General features: G+C 42.9%; 1 protein-coding gene across 2 annotated transcripts in view; it reads right to left on the reverse strand.

Moving 5' to 3' along the window:
* Positions 1-715: 715 nt before the first annotated feature.
* Positions 716-19,515, reverse strand: part of FNDC3B (fibronectin type III domain containing 3B) — a 226,689-nt gene continuing 207,889 nt past the window's right edge. For both annotated transcript variants that reach the window (XM_075570783.1, XM_075570784.1), the window contains 4 exons: positions 18,352-18,564; positions 9,754-9,920; positions 7,174-7,301; positions 716-2,875 (listed from right to left, as the gene is read on the reverse strand). In XM_075570783.1, the coding sequence (XP_075426898.1) occupies positions 2,567-2,875; positions 7,174-7,301; positions 9,754-9,920; positions 18,352-18,564 (817 nt within the window). In that variant the 3' untranslated portion in view covers positions 716-2,566. The remainder of the gene's footprint in view (positions 2,876-7,173; positions 7,302-9,753; positions 9,921-18,351; positions 18,565-19,515) is intronic.

Below are 19,515 nucleotides of genomic sequence, written 5' to 3' on the forward strand. Positions count from 1 at the left end.
TCACTGTTTTGCACCAATAGGAGTCCTCTCTGAAAATGAGGTTATAGAGTTGATGACAAAGACACTTCATGAACATCTTGTAATTCACTTTTGCATTGAGTTGAGTTGCTGACCGCGCTCTGGCAGAAAATGAATGAACGTTCCATTCTTCATAACACACATATACGTGTATATATATATATATATATATATATATACACACATATATATACACACACGTATGTATATATATATATAAATATATATATATATATATATATATATATATATATATATATATATATATATAGGCTATACGATACCGTGTAAGCAGATATCTGAGGCAGCACTCCAGTAGATAGTAAAAAAAAAGGTATTTAATGTGACATATAAACCAACGTTTCGGTCCTCCACACGGGACCTTTCTTAAGGTGATGAAGGTCCCGTGTGGAGGACCGAAACGTTGGTTTATATGTCACATTAAATACCTTTTTTTTTACTATCTACTGGAGTGCTGCCTCAGATATCTGCTTACACGGTATCGTATAGCCTATTTGATTTATATAGGATTAGCACCCACCTATATCTACCTGACGGAGTGCCTTGTTCTCATTTATTCACTATATATATATATATATATATATATATACACACACACGTGTCTGTGTGTGTGTCTGTATATATATATAAATATATATATATACAGACACACACACGTGTGTATATATATATATATATATATATATATATATATATATATATATATAATATGCTTTTTTGGTGGCAACAATTCAAATGATACTGTGATCTGAGCGCGGAAATTAAAAAGCAGTGCTGAGAAAATTCACAATGGCGGTCATTTTAAGCCCCCCGGAAATATAAATGTGACAGCATTATTTCTGTCACAGAGATGACTGTATATACAGTGAATGATTTGATCAAAATAATGTCAACTTGATTTAATGTTAACTTGAGCAAACTATAATTTCTGGACTAACTTGGGTGCTTTATGCAAATCTGTTAAAATGAAAAGGACGTCATTTATTTTCCAAGTACTTGAATGTTTAGTGTTATTTAACTAATATTATCTAACACAATAATTCACCCACTGTAAATGTGAAAATATGGGGCATTAGTAGAACAACTTAATGTTTAATTTCACAGCCTTTTACATAATTTTAAGATTATTACACATACAACGTTAAATGGTATTGTGAAAATGACTCACGTTAAAGCAGTTTAGAATTTGTAGAAATGTGTGTCAAGGTTTTTACACTGACAAGGCTGGGAGAAGTTATGTACTCTGATATTAAGACAACGCATTAAAGCAGCTTTTAAGCAGCCGAATGGATGCGATATCTAACTATTGCACACTGCCCGCTTATTTTAACTTGACACGGACATAAAAATATTTAAATTATTATTTTTTCTTCAATTTATTTGGGGGGCTTTTCAGATTCTCACATATATGTCATGGTTTTAATATGGCAGGTATAGGCTTAGAGGGGGTCCATGTTAAAATGGATATGAAGCAAAAGGTGACACTGTGTGCTCATTTGCATGTAATGTCCCAGAATCCCTTGCTGCAGTGGAAGACAGGGCTGCAGACCTGTCTGAGACATGTGCATGTGCTCACAAATGGGATGTGTATTTGCCATACACTGCACGGTGGAGGGTGTTTGTCACGTTTTATACCCACCATAACTTATACAATGTATTGTTTACAAAAAATTTATACATGATTAAAGTATTACATTTTATAGTAACAAATATTGCTACAGAATAGGAGTACAGTAGTTAATCGCGGAAATGTAATGCTTTGCTACAGAACTCTTATGACAAATACATGAATGAATTCCACGGTTTTGGACACCCTGAGGTACAGCACCCACCAATAAAATCAGGCTGGTGTATATACACAGGAGTGAACCATGTGTGTGAGTTAAAGAAGAAAAAAAAAAGTTGGAAATGTTTATTGTTGAGTGAAAAATATGAGAGACTTACAAATGTATGAGAGTAAATTCTTTTGAATTATAGATTACTATAATTTGAAAGAAAGAAAAAAAAAACACCTTTGGTATCGGATTCCCTTAGACCAGGAGTGGCCAACACCATTTCCTCAAGGGCCACCAACAGGTCAGGTTTTCAGGATATCCCTGCTTCAGCACAGGTGGCTCAGCCAACAACTGAGCCACTGATTGAGCCACCTGTGCTGAAGCAGAGGATATCCTGAAAACCTGACTGGTTGGTGGCCCTTGAAGACTGGAGTTGCCCACCCCATAGTTGGACATCTAGTTAACCCCTTCCCTGCCAGACCAGCCTACAAACATATTGCTCCTGGCAACCAAGGCGTTAAAACCACTCTGGTTTTGCATTTCAAAAAGGTGCAGCAAAACACGGACAAAGTATCTAGCTGAAAATGGTCACCACAAGGATGAATAGAAAATGTAGAACTCAAGACGTTTGTATTTCTTTAAAAAGGAATATTTGGATAAATGTGAGGGGTTATAATGCGTAGCATTAGTTACGTTGTATTTTTTTTTTTAAATGTCTTTTTTTTTTTTTACCTCAAACCTGTGCTGGATATTCACTTCATAAAAAAGTACTGGAGTATAAAGGCAAATAAAACGGACAAAGTCGCAAATCCTACTACAATGAGGGCTGCAAACTGTTCATCGGTGGGTATCATGCCCAGTTTGGAACGTTCAAGGTGTGCCGTGTCCCCGGGGAGTACCAGGTCGTTCCGTCTCACGAGAAAAGACACAGACGGGCTGAAAGAGCCACAGAGATCCTGCGAGGTTTCCAGGCATCGACGGCATACACACACCCGGAATCTGTAATCCATGTTGGTTTGAAGACCTGAGATTTGGAATGATGCGTCTTCTCCTTTGTACACCTGTAAAACACAAGCCAGGTAACACGCGTCACATTTTGGACAGGTGGAGCCATAATCTAGCTATGGAAGGTATGGCGGTTCATGGTGCAAAGAAATACGAGAGGTCTTGTCAAAGACCAAATGACACCGATTTTAATGCGACAGCGTGTTTTAATTCATCTGGTACCATTTTTTTCGTACCAGTATTCCATCACTTTTGAACGAATGAGCGGTGTGTAAGAATAACAAGTGCAATGCTTTCAAGTGCTTCCGACAGGCGTGTAAAAAAACACAAACATGTCTGTGAATCTGCAACGTTCCTATCCAAAGGCATCGCTTCCAGCAAAACGTTATTTCATGTGCCCCAGTAACAACGATGGGCTTATGAAGACTAAAAATACTACAGCTGCTGGATCGCTGCTACAGAACGGTAGCTTTAAACTTCTGCTTGTTACGGAGATAAAGAATGAAAGCAGCATTCCCGTCCTCTCCGCTTTTAATGATGAAACCTTTCTACCAGCGCGATTACGCTTTCAATGGAGACTGTTCCTTGTTATCATGTCGCAGTCAGAGGTTGCAATGTCAGGTTTGCAAGCTCTCAGGATTCGAGCCTACCTCCTTGTATCTGTTTTCCCGTGTTTGTATGTAACTGTTGATGAAATGATCAAATCCCTGCATCCCAATATGTAGGCGCTTTGCAAATAAACGATAATAGGTTTTATTTTACATACTGTATCTATTTATTTGCCAATTAAAGAAAGTAGACGTTTTCTCTTAGAGAAGGAATACTATTTAAACGATTCAGTACTTATTTGATCATTTCAAGGAAGAATTGGAAAGGAAGCTGAATGTTAAATATGTGAAGCTCCTTAACATACATAGGGGCCTATGCAGAGAGCAGCGAATTTTAAAAATGGCGAATTTAGTAAAAAGTACCTTTTTTGGAGAGTTTTATTCTCCATATGCAGAAAAGTGCGAATTCTGCTATGTTTAACATGGATGCGTGTGGCGAGTTTAAATTGGCGAGATGCGCGCTTCAGAAACGTGTAAAAACAAATTCGCGCCTTTTTTTTCCCATTGCAATGGCCGCGAGCGGCAGCTTCTTGCCAATTTTTTCTGGCGAGGCAAAAAGGAGACAATCGCGCCATTTTATTGGCGCGAACAGCCGCTAGATGCCGTTCGCGGCTCTCTGCATTAGGATATTTTTAAAACTTGCGAGATTGAGGTTCTCGCCAGCCGCGAGGCGAGTTTTACAAATAGAAAAGAAAAATTGGCGCGTTTTTCGGAACTCGCCATTTTCTGCTGTTTTCTGCGCGATTTTCTCCAAAAAATGGCGAATTTCGAAAATTCGCTGCTCTCTGCATAGGCCCCAAATTGTGCCCCCCAAATAAATGGGAGGAGCTGCACTTTTACACACAGAAATCAACGGTCCATATAAAATACATTGGATGTATGCAGCAATTAGGCTCCACAGGAGCTTTTCTCCAATTTGACCTCATTTATCTGCTTGTGATTTGATTAGGAATTCTGAACATCGGTCTCAAACGTTCCCAGGTGTTTGGTAAAATAAATGTACCTGCCAAGCAAATCTGTGTCACATTTACCAACCCATTTCCTACCCCAGCCTACACGCAGAAAATAGAGCTAACGCAAATTAGATTGTAAGCTCTTTGGGGTAGGGTCTCCTTTTCCTAAATGTCACTTTTATGTCTGAAGCACTCATTCCCATGATCTGTTATTTGTATTATCTGTTATTTATAAGATTGTCACGTGTATTACTGCTGTGACGCGCTATGTACATTAATGGCGCCATATAAATAAAGACATACATACATTGCTGACCTGAGGAAGAGAGAGTCCTCTCGGAAGTGTGTCTTATAATATCAATTGTTAGTCCAAATAAAACCGGTATCACTTTATACTGAAGTACTCATATAATCTGCCCTAAACGTTATACTGTAAGATTCAGACACATACATGTTGTTACGTATTGATTATTATTTTTATTACTACGTTGAATTAATTAATGTTGCATCGCATACATGTTTGGGTTTTGAGTTTTTCTGATGGACAGGTGCCACTGGGCTTGGTTTTAGCCAGTTTGGCCTAAATATGATTAAACTTATTGTAAAAAGCGTGATTATTTTTTTACTTCAAACTCTAATTGAACTTGAATGAACATAAAATAACAACTTGGAACCTAGAATAATAGCAAAGCAACTGAACAGCAATTATGTTGCAACTCTAAGGGGATAGTCTATTGCAGGGGTGCCCCACTCAAGCCCCCCCACCCCCCCGAACAGGTAAGGTTTTCAGGATATCCCTGCTTCAGCACAGCTGGCTAAATCAGTCCCAGCTTCAGCACAGGTGGCTTAATCAGTCCCTGCTTCAGCACAGGTGGCTCAGAGGATCAGTCTTTGATTCAGCCACTGATTGAACTACCTGTACTGAAGCTGGGATATCCTGAAAACCTGACCTGTTGGGGGGGTGGGGGGGCTTGAGGACTGGACTTGTCACCTCTTGCCTATTGTATATTGCGCACTTTCTGAAACGTTCAATTCTCTAACCATTCTCATGAGAAAAAACTAAAATGTTTATCTTTTTATTCCGAAGACTGTCATGGTCACTACCTCATATATTTGCACACGTGGTTAACTAGAATTTCCCCAGAAAGGCTTTCTGTACACACATGTAGTATCTCCAGGAAATGGGTCATCAAAATATTTATAATAAGCCTCATCTAATAAACACATTCTATTTGGAAACAAAAAACACACGTTCAGGATTTGAGCAAACAGTCAAGAAAAAACAGGCGTCGGCAGCGTTAGGCTAAGGCCCCGCTCCCTCAGTCAGCGCGCCCGCACTGCAGACAGGCGGGGCGCTGACAGACACAGACCGCGATATGCGGTCTTTAGGGAGCGGGAGCCGGGGCTGGAGTGGGAGGGAGGGCGTGGTTTAAGCGGAGGTACCCGCTACCCCCCCCCCTCCACGGGCTCGGGCTCCCGGGCTGCAGGAGGGAGCTGCTCTGGGCTGCCCTACTCACACGCTGACACTCAGGCACTCATATACACACAGACAGGCACTCATATACACACACACACACACACACACACACAGGCACTCATGCACACACACACAGGCAGGCACTCATGCACTCAGGCACACACATACACACACACAGACAGGCACTCAGACACACACATACACACACACAGGCAGGCACTCATGCACTCAGGCACACACATACACACACACAGACAGGCACTCAGACACACACATACACACACACAGACAGGCACTCATGCTGCTTTCCCTCCACACTCTCCTCCCCGCTCCCCGAAGCCTCTCCTCCTCCCGAAGCCTCCCCTCCTCATTGGCTCACAGCCACACCCCGTGACGCGTCGCCGCTTGGGATTACAATTCTCTTGAATCCCCTAGCGGCTGACGCGTCACAGCGTGTAGTGAGCTGTGCAGCCAGGGGGGACCGGGACCGGCTCAGGAGGATTCCCCTGCTGGTGGGGAAAGCTCGTGCAGCCGCCCGCGCCGCTGGGCGCAGCGGGTCCCAGGCCTTACACTTTTGAACGCTCTTTCCAAGAATACGCGTAGGAAACTCCGCTCATAATGTTAAGTGAAGGGAAATTGGCAAACAGTACAACTGGGTTCTGCTGACATAGTTGGTAGGCTGTATATCAGGGGTGGCCAACTCCAGCCCCCAAGGCGCTGGCTTCCTTATTACGTGTAGGTGAGAACACACATTGATTTTCCGAATGCTCTTCTCCTATTTCCTGGAACATATCCATGCTGAAGGATCCCTTATGCAAAACAGTCCATCAGTACTGGAGTGCACCTGACTCAAGTCCTCAAGGGCCACCAACAGGTCAGGTTTTCAGGATATCCCTGTTTCAGCACAGGTGGCTCAATCAATGGCTCAGTCAACGGTAAGGGGTTTTAGGGTAAGGGGCTTAGTCAAGGCCGATCTGAGGGCAAGGTGAACAAGGAATGCTCCCTCCTTCTGTCAGAGCTGGGATACAACTTTCACCCGACCAGAAGGGGGAGCTAGAGGAGGGGGGAGCTGGAGGAGGGAGAGCGGGCCTCCCCTCCTCCAGGAGTGCAAATGTTATAGTGTTAAGAGCAATCCGTTTCTGTTGCTTTTGTTCTGTGTCACATACTTAAAAATAAAAAAGTTCACCCCTCCAGCTAAAGTAGTTTCAATACAGATGTATTACAGATTTTAATATTGTGCAAATAAAACCCTATAAAACAAGAATAAGCTTCGGAGCCGTGCCTGTACTTTGTACATTGTTAATAATAAATTATACCTGTTTGTATTCAGCGTCTCGGCCGACCTGTACTTGTAATATATAACCAACAGGGTCTCCTTTCATGGGCGATACCATTTCCCAGGCGATTTCACATGTGTTCCCTTCCAACTGAGCTACCCGAGGTGCTGAAATAAAAAGGTTCATTTTCATAACCAAGGGGGGAAGCAAATTCATACGCCAGGGGTTCTCAATTCATCCCCAGGACCACCCCCCCCAACAGGTCAGGTTTTTAGGATATCCCTGCTTCAGCCCAGGTGAATCAATCAGTGGCAAACCTGTGCAGAAGCAGAGACTGATTGAGCCACCTGTAGTAGCAGGCTCTTCAACTGAGCCACTGATTGAGCCACCTAGGCTGAAGCAGAGATATCCTTACAACCTGACCTGTTGGGGGGTTTGGGGACTGGCGTTGAGAACACCGGCCAGAAGCATCATACAGTACATCGTAAAAATGTGCCCCATATACGTATGGGAAACATCTACATACATCACATACACATTAATGTCTAAAAACAAATATGATCTCAATATTTATACTATATTCCCAGTCTGAATATAGATGCAATATTGCATGCCGAGTTTCTCGCAGTAGTTGCTGCAAAGATGTTAAGTACGAATGCACATGTTCAGGACCCGACAAACTGGGCCAAAACCCACTCGCCTCCCCAAAAAGTCACTCGCCCCGTCCCCCCACGACACTTACCTGCGGCGGGGTCCTGACTGCGTCTCCCGGCCTTCTGCTGTTTTGCCGCCTTTAAAATCATGGTTTTTCTCCTGCCGCACTATTCAAAATGGCCACGCGGCGTCCTATGATGCCGTGTTGCCATGGCAATGGGGCGCGGTGACGTCACACGGGGTCCCGTTACCATGGCAACGCAGCATCATATGACGCCGCGCGGTCATTTTGAATGGTGCTGCAGGAGAAAAACATGATTTTGAAGGTCAAGACGGAGAAGACCGGGAGACGCCGGGGGACACTGCCGCAGGTAAGCAGTCGACAGCGGCCACAATGCAGTCGCCCGGGCGACTGCATTTGTCGAGCCCTGCACATGTTTATGTTCATGTGCAGAGAAGCTATTTTAAATTGCGGTCTAATTAATCCATCCTTTCTAATTTAAGTGGTACATAACATTAGAGACTGTTATGAAGCAGTTATTTGCAATCTTCCCAGATATAGAAAGGATGTAATGAGGATGATATGGCTTTAGTATTTTAAGCATGTCAGATATGTCTCGCACGATGCCATGTTGTACAATAATGCTTTTTTTTTTAATGGCTAATCACTCACGCTAATTACTAGAAAGTAGGATGTGAATCACAGGAAAACTAATGGTGTTTAATGGAAGCCTATTTATTCAGACACTGATTGGAGGAGATGTGAAAACTCTCATGTTGAAAAACACAACCCGATAAATGAACTTGTCTCCTATTAAGGAGGTCATGTAGCCAAGAAGACCACAATTGTATTGATAATCATTGCAGTGCACAAAGTCAAATGAATAGTCGCAGGGTACCCCTATAACACAATTTTAGTGGAAGAGGCATAGTATAAGATCAAGGCTGAAAGACGCAGCTTGCAAAATAAACAATGCCCCCTTGATATTTAGGCCCATATTTAGTAACCAGTGCTAAGTAAACATAGCCCTGTATCTGAAAAGATTTCAGTTTCAGAAAATTATACAAGTAGATACAGTATGTTGAACTACAGTACTGCCAAATATATGAAATGGGGAAATAAATATTTGGGGGGTAGCTCTGTGTGTGCAGCTAGCACAACTTAGATTTATAACAAATCTCTCCTCAGAAATTTCTTAAAGTAGCATTCAAAGCCACGGGTTATTTCTCTTCTTCATTTTTTTTAAATACAGGATTGAATCAGGGAGTCACCAGAGCTGAACCCCCATTCCCTTCGGCTGAGGGGACCCCCTGCTTCCGAAGATACTTTCCTCGGAATGGGGCGCCGGTGTCTCCTGCAATGTTCTGCAGGTTAAAGCCGCCCCGGTGAAGTGGGCCAATAGGAAGCCGCACTGGGTGATGTCACGGCTTCCTATTGGCCCGCAGGGACCGGGAGCTTTGAAAATGCGGTCACAATGTAAACCCTGGTGTGGCTACTGGCACCCACGACGGAGGTAAGTCCCTCCGGAAGCAGGGGGTCCCCAGAAATGAATGGGTTCAAGCTCCGGAGACCCCCTGCTTCAAGTTTGTATTTAAAAAATGAAGGGGGGCAAAAAAACCCGGCTTGGATTGCCATTTTAATCTTCCATTTATTTAATGAGCAGTGAAGAGTTCAACGTTTCAGGTTCCATATGGACCTCTCACCAGGGCCCGTATGGAACCGCAGTACTGGCCATTTTTTTTAAAGTCATTTTAAACATGTTTGAGTTCATCATTTCAGTATGAATAAATACATTCCCTCATTTTGTAAAACCATTATTATACCTCTTTCCTATCTTCCGTGAACACACACACACTGCACATCATTTCGCACCGGCTCTGCAGACGTAAAAGCTCTCACTTGCAAGTCACAATGAAACGCAGTAGCGGGTTTCCTCAGTAGCGACGCTCCCTCGCCGCACTCACCTTTTATAGTTGGAGGCACAGATTTGGTTGTGCTGAACGAACAGACGTCAGAAAAGGGCCCTTCCCCCGCATCATTTACAGCTTGAATTCGGAAACTGTAACAAGTAAACTCCGTCAGCCTCTGTACCTTGTAGGTGTGGCTTGGTCCTCTGTAGATAGGAATAAATCTATAAAGATGAACACAACACAGAGTCACATTTCTCTTCCGTTAAAAATAACCGGCAAAGAAAACCCTCTGCGGAATGAGAAACAAGACGGCGCCATTTTCTACCCGACAAGCGTCTTGTTACTCGCAGTGGCACGAAATGTGAGTTTCTTACATTTCACGTCGACCCCTCAGGCACTTGGGTTCACCCAGGGGTTCTCAACTCCAGTCCTCAAGTCGAAGACTGAGCCACTGATTGAGCCCCCTGTGCTGAAGCAAGGATAATCCTGAAAACCTGAGCCATTGGGGAGGTCATAAGGACTGGAGTTGAGCTCCCCTGGGTTAAACCCGAGACAAACGGGAAACATTCAGGGTGGACTCGCTTCAAACTCAGTGTCGCTGTTTTCAGAGCCAGTGCCTTTACTCACTGAGCCGGTCCTTCTGCCTTAGGCTGCGCTTACACTGCAGGCCACGCGACCGATGACATCACCTGTTGCCATTGCGATAGTTATAATTTAAGTTTAGGCGACATCGCTGGCTACAAGGCCAGTGACGGCAGAAAGGGGGACGGAGAAGCTCTCTGATTGGTCATGTCAAAAAATCAAATAACACTGACTACCAGATTTTTGGTAGCGCTGTCGCTCCGTCGCATGCACTATAAGCGCCGATAACGGCGACAATGCATTTGTTTTGACGCAATGTCGCGTCGCTGTCTCTGTCACTATAAGCGCAGCCTTAGCTTGCTCACTGATGGGCGTGGAATACAGCTGATGAACAGCTCCTTAATATATTGATACAAAGCCACCCAACATGAAATTGACACACAAGTCAAATTAACATCACAGTGCTCATCTGCAACCATAGACACATGTTCCCTGTCATTCAGCCATCTTTGTTAATCCTTTGGGTGCCCTTTAGATGTAGCTACTACATTACGAGGTCTGGTGCCCCAGGAGTCCCATGATGTATTAGCTACGTCATAATGGCGCCCAGCGCAGAACGTGCTCTGTCGGTACGTGGGACAGGAAGGGGAGGACTAGTTCCGTCATCAGTGACGAAGTGGTCATGTGTTCACGAGTCCCGGAGGGGACTCATAGGGATAAATCCAGAATCTCGATGGATATGTCTTTTTTTCCCCAGCCCAATCTACTATGTAACTACGATATATGAAACAAATCCAGGCACACACAGGCCCTCCTCCAAAAAGAAAGTGCTCTAATGAAGACCAAAGATCAACGATTTGGTCCTCTGGGTGAACCTTTATCAAGATGCATACACAGCCAATGAACAAACACACACACACACACACACACACACACACACAGTTAATCCAGCACACTTGGGGGTTAACAACGGGGTCTGAAACTGCAATAAGTATACTTTATTGTTATCTACGTTAAAGACTGCCTTAACACACAGATCTCTCTCTCCATTTAATGAACAATTAGAAAAAGCACACAGAGATGGCGTTTAGTGTTGAAACATTACAAATGGCCTCGACCCCAATTTCTTTTCAGTATTCATCAATAACCACTTGTGCCCAGGTCCTGTACCTTCCCCGTGGTGGTACAATCACAGAGTACAATGTCCAGGATGGACCGGTGCCCCCATACAAAACAAAAAAGCAACAAAAAATAACCACCCCATACTTTCTGGCAAACCAATGTTTGCAGAATTGGAGAGGTTTCTCTATTATAGTAATGGGTAGATGAAAGACAACCCAAAATGTTTAGTGGCAACTGAACAGGTAGCAGAGTTCCTTCAGAAGCTGCAGGAACTCGTGGAATGAAGATCCTTGAAATAAAAAAGAGAATGCAGCTGTTTTTCAGTCTGTATTCTTCCTGCCGTCTGACCTGGGCCACTTGTGGCCCCGAACGTTATAGACAAGGAGTCAGGCCCCCACCTCAGCGATAATCGTAAGTCTGAGAGCAAAAAGTAGAGGAGTTGCACAAAGACGACAAGTGAGGAGTATTAAGTACACTGTGAATCTGTAATAGGCTGTGACTGATTTCTTTATGACAGCCTGTTGAATTGGCTCTCACAAAACCGCTGTGGATTTATTGTCTACTATATTAATAATGCGCTTTCAACTCCACAAAAAGCAGCCTTAAGGAAACACCTGAAGACGTGCTCAGCTGACAGGTCTTGAAAGTCAGCATAAAAGCTGCTTAGTGGGCGAAAAACATGATCATGAAACTCTTCGCCATTTGAATTAGTCTGAGACATTGTCAATGGGTAGCTTCAAACTTTCGTTTCTGCTAAACTGCCTCACATTAAAAAGTTTATGTTTGAAGCTCAATGTTGCTGTAAAATTGATGCCAAGAGAAGCACTTTGAACAGTACACAGCTATTTTGCCCCCATTTGATCTTGCCTGTGTGAGCTAGAGATGTGTGGAGAAGAGGTTATATGCAGCAATAGGAGGCGTTAGTGAAACGCACGGGGAGAAGATATTACAATGGAATGCATCAAATGCTGTGTCTGTGATTCATTTTTGACTAGTCACAAAGCACATCCCTGCTGTATTCTGCCCTCATTAATTAACAAGGCCCTAACAAAACCAATATGTACAATATATTCTTTCATCTTTGCTTTTAAATAGCATTATTTATTTTTACAATATAATATACAACAAATTTTCAATGCGCTGTAATAACTTAAATATTGAATTGTATGTCTGTGTGTATATATTTATTTATATAGCGCCCTTTATGTACATAGCGCTACATAGAAGTAATACAAAATAATATACCACAGAATGGGAATAAGCGCTTCAGACATGACAGTAACACTAGGAAAGAGGGTCCCTGCCCCGAAGCGCTTACAATCTAAGTGGTAATTAGGGAGAACTAACAGAGACAGTAGGAGGATGTTATGGTAAGTACAACTGCAAGGGGCCAAGGACAGTGCATCTGAGATGTACAGTATAGTATCAGCAACCAGAGCTACCAATATGCTTCGTTAAAGAGGTGTGTATTAAGATGGGTCCTAAAGATGGAGAGAGAGGGTGTCTGTGATATTGACGAGAAGCACGTTGCAGAGGTGTGTGGCAGTGAGTGAGAAAGGTTTTAGGTGGGAGAGGGCTTTAGATACAAAAAGGGTAGAGAGAAGACATCCTTGAGCAAAACGCAAGAGTCAGGATGGTGTATAGTGAGAAATTAGGGCTGAGATGTAAGGAGGAGCAGAGGAGTGCAAAGCCTTAAAGGAGAGGAGGAGAATTTTGTAAGTAATACGGGATTTGATTGGAAGCCAGGAGAGGGATTTCAGCAGGAGAGATGCTGAGACAGATTTAGGAGAGGATAAAGTGATTCTAGCAGCAGCGTTTAGGATAGATTGTAGGGGAGACAGGTGAGAGGCAGGGAGGCCGGACTGTAGAAGATTATAATAGTCGAGACGGGAGAGAATGAGGGCCTGTGTTAGAGTTTTAGCAGTACAGGGACAGAGGAAAGGGCGTATCTTTGCAATGTTACAGAGGTAAAAACGACAGGTTTTAGCTACATTGTGAATGAGAGGACAATGTTAGTGAGGAGTCAAGTGTGACCCAGAGGTAGTGTGCTTGTGATACTGGGTGTATGATAGTACTGCCAATAGTAATGTAGAAGGGAGCAGTAGGGCCAGGCTTGGGAAGTATAAGGACTTCCATCTTGGACATTTAAGTTTGAGTCGGTGGAGGGCCATCCAGGTTGGTATAGCAGAAAGACATTCAAAGACTTTGGTCTGTACAGCAGGTGTAAGGTCAGGAGTAGAAAGGTAAATGTGTGTGTCGTCAGCATAGAGGTTATATTTGAACCCTAGAGATGTAATAAGGTCACCTAGACAGAGTGTGTAATGAGAAAAGAGAAGAGGTCCCAGGAAAGAGCCATGGGGTACACCCACTGAGAAATTGAGGAGGAGGAAGGCGAGATGAGGAAATATGAATGGAGTTTGTGACATAAGGCTTGTAGAAAGAAAAGTGTAATTTGGAAAGAAGTGAGGTTAGAGCGAATATAAATAGCAGAGGAGGGGTGTTGCAAGTTTAGTGTTGAGTAGCCGGAGTTCTGGGCACTAAAAATGGATTTAGGATAAGGGCAAGGTGCAAAATGTCAGAAATGTAATATATGAATGGCTGTGCTGCAGAGTGAAGGGCGCTGTGTCTCTAGTCTGTGTTAGAAATGTCCCCCTTCCCAGCGCGGTTCAATTCCGGAATCCAGGGCTAGTAGCTGGAAAGTTGCACTCTTTCTTTTTTAACTTCTGTCGAACGCCCTGTTAAACTCCACTTAAAACGAGTCCACTGTATTTTAAACATTTACACTTTGTGGCAGAAAGTTTATGTGAAGGGAGATAATACCCTAGACATTACACACACTAAAAGGCGTGCGTCACCGTGCATGCCTCAACTGTCCCTAATATCCTACTGTAAAATAAGAACAAATAACTAGAAAGCATTCAGTTGCAGCCGCATATATAGCCAGTGTACTGAATACTTCACCCATCAAAATTTGTGTCACAAGAAAGCATTGAAGTAATGTTCTGTTCTACATTTACTGAACATCCAACATAAAAGCCCATCAAATGTACATGCATTAATGTCACTCAGGAGAAGTTTTATCCCACCTTTCTTCTTCATTCCAAGAAGAACAGAGAACGCGAAATACACCATATATTTCTGCACGATGATGATTTTGTAAACAGCTTGATGTGACCTGAAGATATATTATATATCCTATCACATCCATCTGGCCATGCAGCAATGCGGTAATGCAGATAGATGATAGGGGGTCTCAAGGGTTCTCAAGCTTTGTTGAGCAGGGGCACCCCTGAAACATTTTTCAAATATCGGGATACCCTGCTTTTCAGACCTCGCTCATCCCCTCGTCTCTCAAACTCACCCAGGGCCAGCTTGATGAAGGTTCCATTGGTGCCACTGCACCGAGCCCTGTGTTTATAGAGGCCCCTCGCTCTTCCCCACAACAGTTAAACTGATTCCGGGGGAGAGCGCATGGCCTCTTTCCTTTTTTGGCAGCATCTCCTCCTGTGGCATTTCGTTGTTATGGTGCTGCGTTGCCACATGGCATTGCATTGTAATAACAATGCGACATCACATGGCGCCACGACGTCACATGGCATCGTGTTTTCATGCCAATGTGATGCGATATGGCGTTGCGTTATCATGACAATGCGATGCCACGATGTCACATGAAGCCATGACGCTGCGTCACTGGAAGAGAAGATGCCGCACCCGACAAGGTAAGAGGCCCCCGCAAAATCCCCATGCTCTTATCCCTGCAGATCTGCGCTAACCGAGGTTACAGAATATGCCCCGGTGAATCATGACGTTTAGCAGAGGAAATGTAGGAAGAAATATTTCTACCATGCATGAGAGTACTTGTCCCACCAGGCACATCTGGAATCCATAGAAACACAACCAAATACAGTAATTCACATATAGACTGTGCTGACTGTGATCCCTTCAGTGACAGAGAATAGTTTCAAGAAGTTTCAGCTCACTTCAGCACTAAATGCAGATTCTTACAAGGAAATTTAAGTTTGTCTAGAATTTATTCAAATTTGTAGACAGCGATCAGAACATTAGGTTAAATCAGAGTGCTGCTGAGTATGAGTATATGTTGCATGCTCACATGTATAATAAATCACTTTAGTCACGGTAGCCAATGAGAATACTGTATTTCACAACTTTCCAAGCACATCTTATCTCTTGTACAGATGTCCCTGGAAGCACAGTCTGTACACTTTTCTAACCTTTTGTCGCAGTTACGGAGACTGTGCGCACGTAAAGTGGACTAGGTTTCAAATTTCAACCTGCTCTATAATAAATTAATAGGCTGCTAATTAGGATGGAAATGGAGACCTGTCTGGCAGTATTATCGCCATGAACGAGATCAATTAGAACAGCAAGGTATCCGGAGCAAGAGACTGTTATCTACATTTATGTTCATTTTTCTAAATGTATGTTCTGAAAAAAAGGGATTAAATGAACAGATGATTTACTCAATAACATGTCCAGAAACATAGAAACTTGTATCGAGGTAGCTGGCAGATTTAACATCTCATCATCAACACCTAACTCATCTAAAGTCTCCCACCTGCCTACAATCTGCACCAAACTAATTAAAGACAAAATTTCTATTGCTTTCAACAGGACCCGGTTTCATTTATAAATAGATGCAGTGGTCTTTTTTTATCATTTAATGCAGGAAACCCCCAAAGAGTATGGTACATTGCACCGCTAGGAGATGTAAGATTTTTCATATTCATTCTCACCACTGAAACACAGTAACTGGCTTATCGTTTTAAATGTTAATAAAGTGAACAAAAACAGTGTCAGAGTTATTATTCATAATTCGGAGATATTGAAGCTCACTCATGGTTAGTCATCGTTTAATATTTCAAGAATTGTCTCCAAAGTTATGACTTTATATGAAATAACAGCACAATGATAAATGTGAAGAGGTTGTGGATATCAGGTGAGTACCATTCAGTACCTGCAGTTTGGTTCTGATTTCTCCGGGATAAATCAATTAGTGAAACTCAACTCAACAGGGCTGGTGAGAAAGTACCCCAAGTCTACAAACGAAACAGTATTTTGATCTAGTCTGTTACACAAGGCATGTGCCAAGTAACAGCTAGTTCTGTAACCTCTTAGCCACTTAAAACTCGAACAAATTTAGAAGCCGAGAAAATCTTAATGACCGACACATGCTAAAGTACACAAAGCAATCATTATACTGCATGGCCATTCAGATTCACTTAACTCACACTATCAGCAGTACCAAGAACTATCTGAAATTGCGATATTTACTGGTCGATAAAACTGAACTAGACACTTGTACCAATTTTGTTTTAATTGGGGTTAAGAAGGCTTTATTTGTATGAGGGAGAAAGATGCACAGCGATCGCACTCATACCTGCCAAATGTCCTCCTAGAACATTCACTCATTTGAAGGGAGCAGGACAATATTGACATTATTTTGTTTTTATTGATAATATTACAGATTGACCTTTGGTTTTAAAAACTGACCAAGATACAAGAGTATCTAAGTACAGTAACACATATACTGTGCACTGCAATTTGACTGAACAGAGAGGAACGGTTACCTCTTTCTGCCATAAGTTTTAAAAATGATGTTTTATAGGCAAGACACAAGAATGAATTGAAAGTGCTTGTTAAGTTCAGGTGTAGTATCGGCTTCTGACACTTACTGAGTCACGTTCAAAACATTTTTGGTTTGATCTGTGTGTAGGGTTGCCAGGCGGCATCTTCAAAAATACAGAACACAATGGTGAATGGTGCGACATTCTTGACACACGTGTGCACGCACAAACACACAAACGCACCGACACCTCTCTCCGCTCCATGCTGTTTCCTCCCCTCCTTGGTCCCACCCCAGGCTCCTGAAACCTCCTCCTGATTGGCTGCTGCTGGGTAATGCAGCCAATCAGGAAGGGGGAAGCTGTCCAGCTCTCTAGCAACAACCCTGCCCTCTCCCTGCTCAGGGAAATCCCGCGGCCCCCCCAAGCCAGTCAGGTCACTATATCCAGAGAGGTAATACTGGTATACACATACACGCCCAGAGAGGTAATACCGGTATACACATACATGTCCAGTATTACCTCTCATTTTTTACTGGACAGTGTCCAAATACAGGACAGTCCTGTTCAATACTGGACACCTGGCAACCCTAATTGTATGATGTGATGCAATGTTCAATGTACTGAGATCATTTACTTTGTGTTGGAAAGAACTTCCAACTGGTGTTGGAGTGCAATGTAAGGGGGCAGTGAAAGGGTAAAACAGAAAGAAACACAGGAACAGTGACCTGGAAACTCCCATAAATGGACACTTTGGGGGTGGGGGTGGAGTAACTTATTAAACTGGGATAGTGTCAATGGGGGCACTATTGTATGGCTGTTCCCATTAAAGGTCAGTAGGACTATGTGTCCGAAAACAGAATAATATTTGACATTATTTGTTTTTTTTAACAGTTTTCCTTACAAATCATGTATCACCCACATCTGATAACTAGACAGGAAAAATAAGATATCCCGTGTAATCGGCTAGCAGCTGATTTCTTCAGAATCCTACAGCTGGAGTCAGAAAGGTTAGAATCACCACAGAGAGCAAAACAAAAAATAGTATAATCCGGTATGAAGATCCTGAATTGATTAATTTGTAACTTTATGATCAATGGAAATATATATGCACCGTACCATGTCCCCCTTATTCCCTCCTCCCTATTATTTGTTTCTGTACCCCCCACCCCAACCCATCCACCTTCATACTTTCTAAAAATGTTCTAATTAAACAGTTTAAAAAAATTAAATAAAAAGTGGTGACATCAACAAAATCGGATTATTTCATTGGGTTGCACATCAGTAAAAAGACATTATACAGTAATAGTCAACTGAACCAAGTGGCGATTAATAATAAAAAGAAGAAGCTTTTTGCAAGGCGTACCTTGTGTTCTTGTCCTCTATTTGAAGGATATACGTAGTGTCATCGGACGCCTGCGCCTTCGTGCTGCTGTCTGCCCACTTTAACTTCAGGCTCTGCGGTCCTGCGGCCGCACACTCTAACCGAGGAGGTAATGGGGGCAGCGGGCTGGTTTTGATGTTGATGGGGTGGCTGAAAGGTCCAGCTCCAATTTCATTCACAGCCTGGATTCTGATTCTGCAAAGGAAACACGGGATTTGTGTTACAGTATCTATTCGCAGAGCGGCGCTGCACGGAAGCTGCTGGAAGGAAAAAGCAGAACATTAAGAGATAAAATGCTATTTCCTAGGACACTACATATGTACAGGAAAATAAACCTTTGTCTGAACTACTGTTGGCCTGGATATGATATAAACAATACATATGGCATTTTTTTATTGGTCCAATTCAGGGGTTCTCCACTCCAGTCCTCAAGATCCCCCAACAGGTCATATTTTAAGGATATCCCCGCTTCGGCACATGTGGCTCAATCAGTGGCTCAGTCAAAGACCTGTGTTGAAGCAGGGATATCCTTAAAACCTGACCTGTTGGGGGGTCTTGAGGACTGGAGATGAGCACCCCTGGTCTAATTAGTTAAAGGGGCAGTGCCTTCCCTAATAGAAAGAGGAAGAAGTGAACCAATATCAAGCTCAGAAACAAACAAACAAAAACTTTGTAAAAACATTAAATAAAATCAACAACTGAAATATATGCAGGAAAAATGCTGCAGCACAGATCTAGATAAAATGGCAAATGAATGGGCAATATAACCAATGTTAGAATCTGAGGACATCAATTGTTTATAAATTGTAGTGTGAAACATCGAGAGAGATCGAGAGATTGAGATCGTGATCGAGAGAGATTTTACACATGTAACTCCTGCACTTTTTGGCTCCCAGACTTATGACTATTATTACTGAGGCGGGGGCCTGAGTCCCTAGTAATGACTTACTGGGCCTCACGAGGACCACGGTCAGACAGAGAGAGTAATACGGACACGGTATGCGGGTGATAAAACAAGTTTACATATGATGATCACTCTACACAACATACGAAGACATCGCAGTCCCCACTAACGCTGCGCGGGTGTGAGTCAGGGTCAGTCGTGTATTAGCCTCCCAATCCTGGGTATGTTGGCTTAGTGATAGT

Source organism: Ascaphus truei, chromosome 14, assembly GCF_040206685.1.
Source record: "Ascaphus truei isolate aAscTru1 chromosome 14, aAscTru1.hap1, whole genome shotgun sequence".
In the NCBI taxonomy this organism is placed as follows: Eukaryota; Metazoa; Chordata; class Amphibia; order Anura; family Ascaphidae; genus Ascaphus; species Ascaphus truei.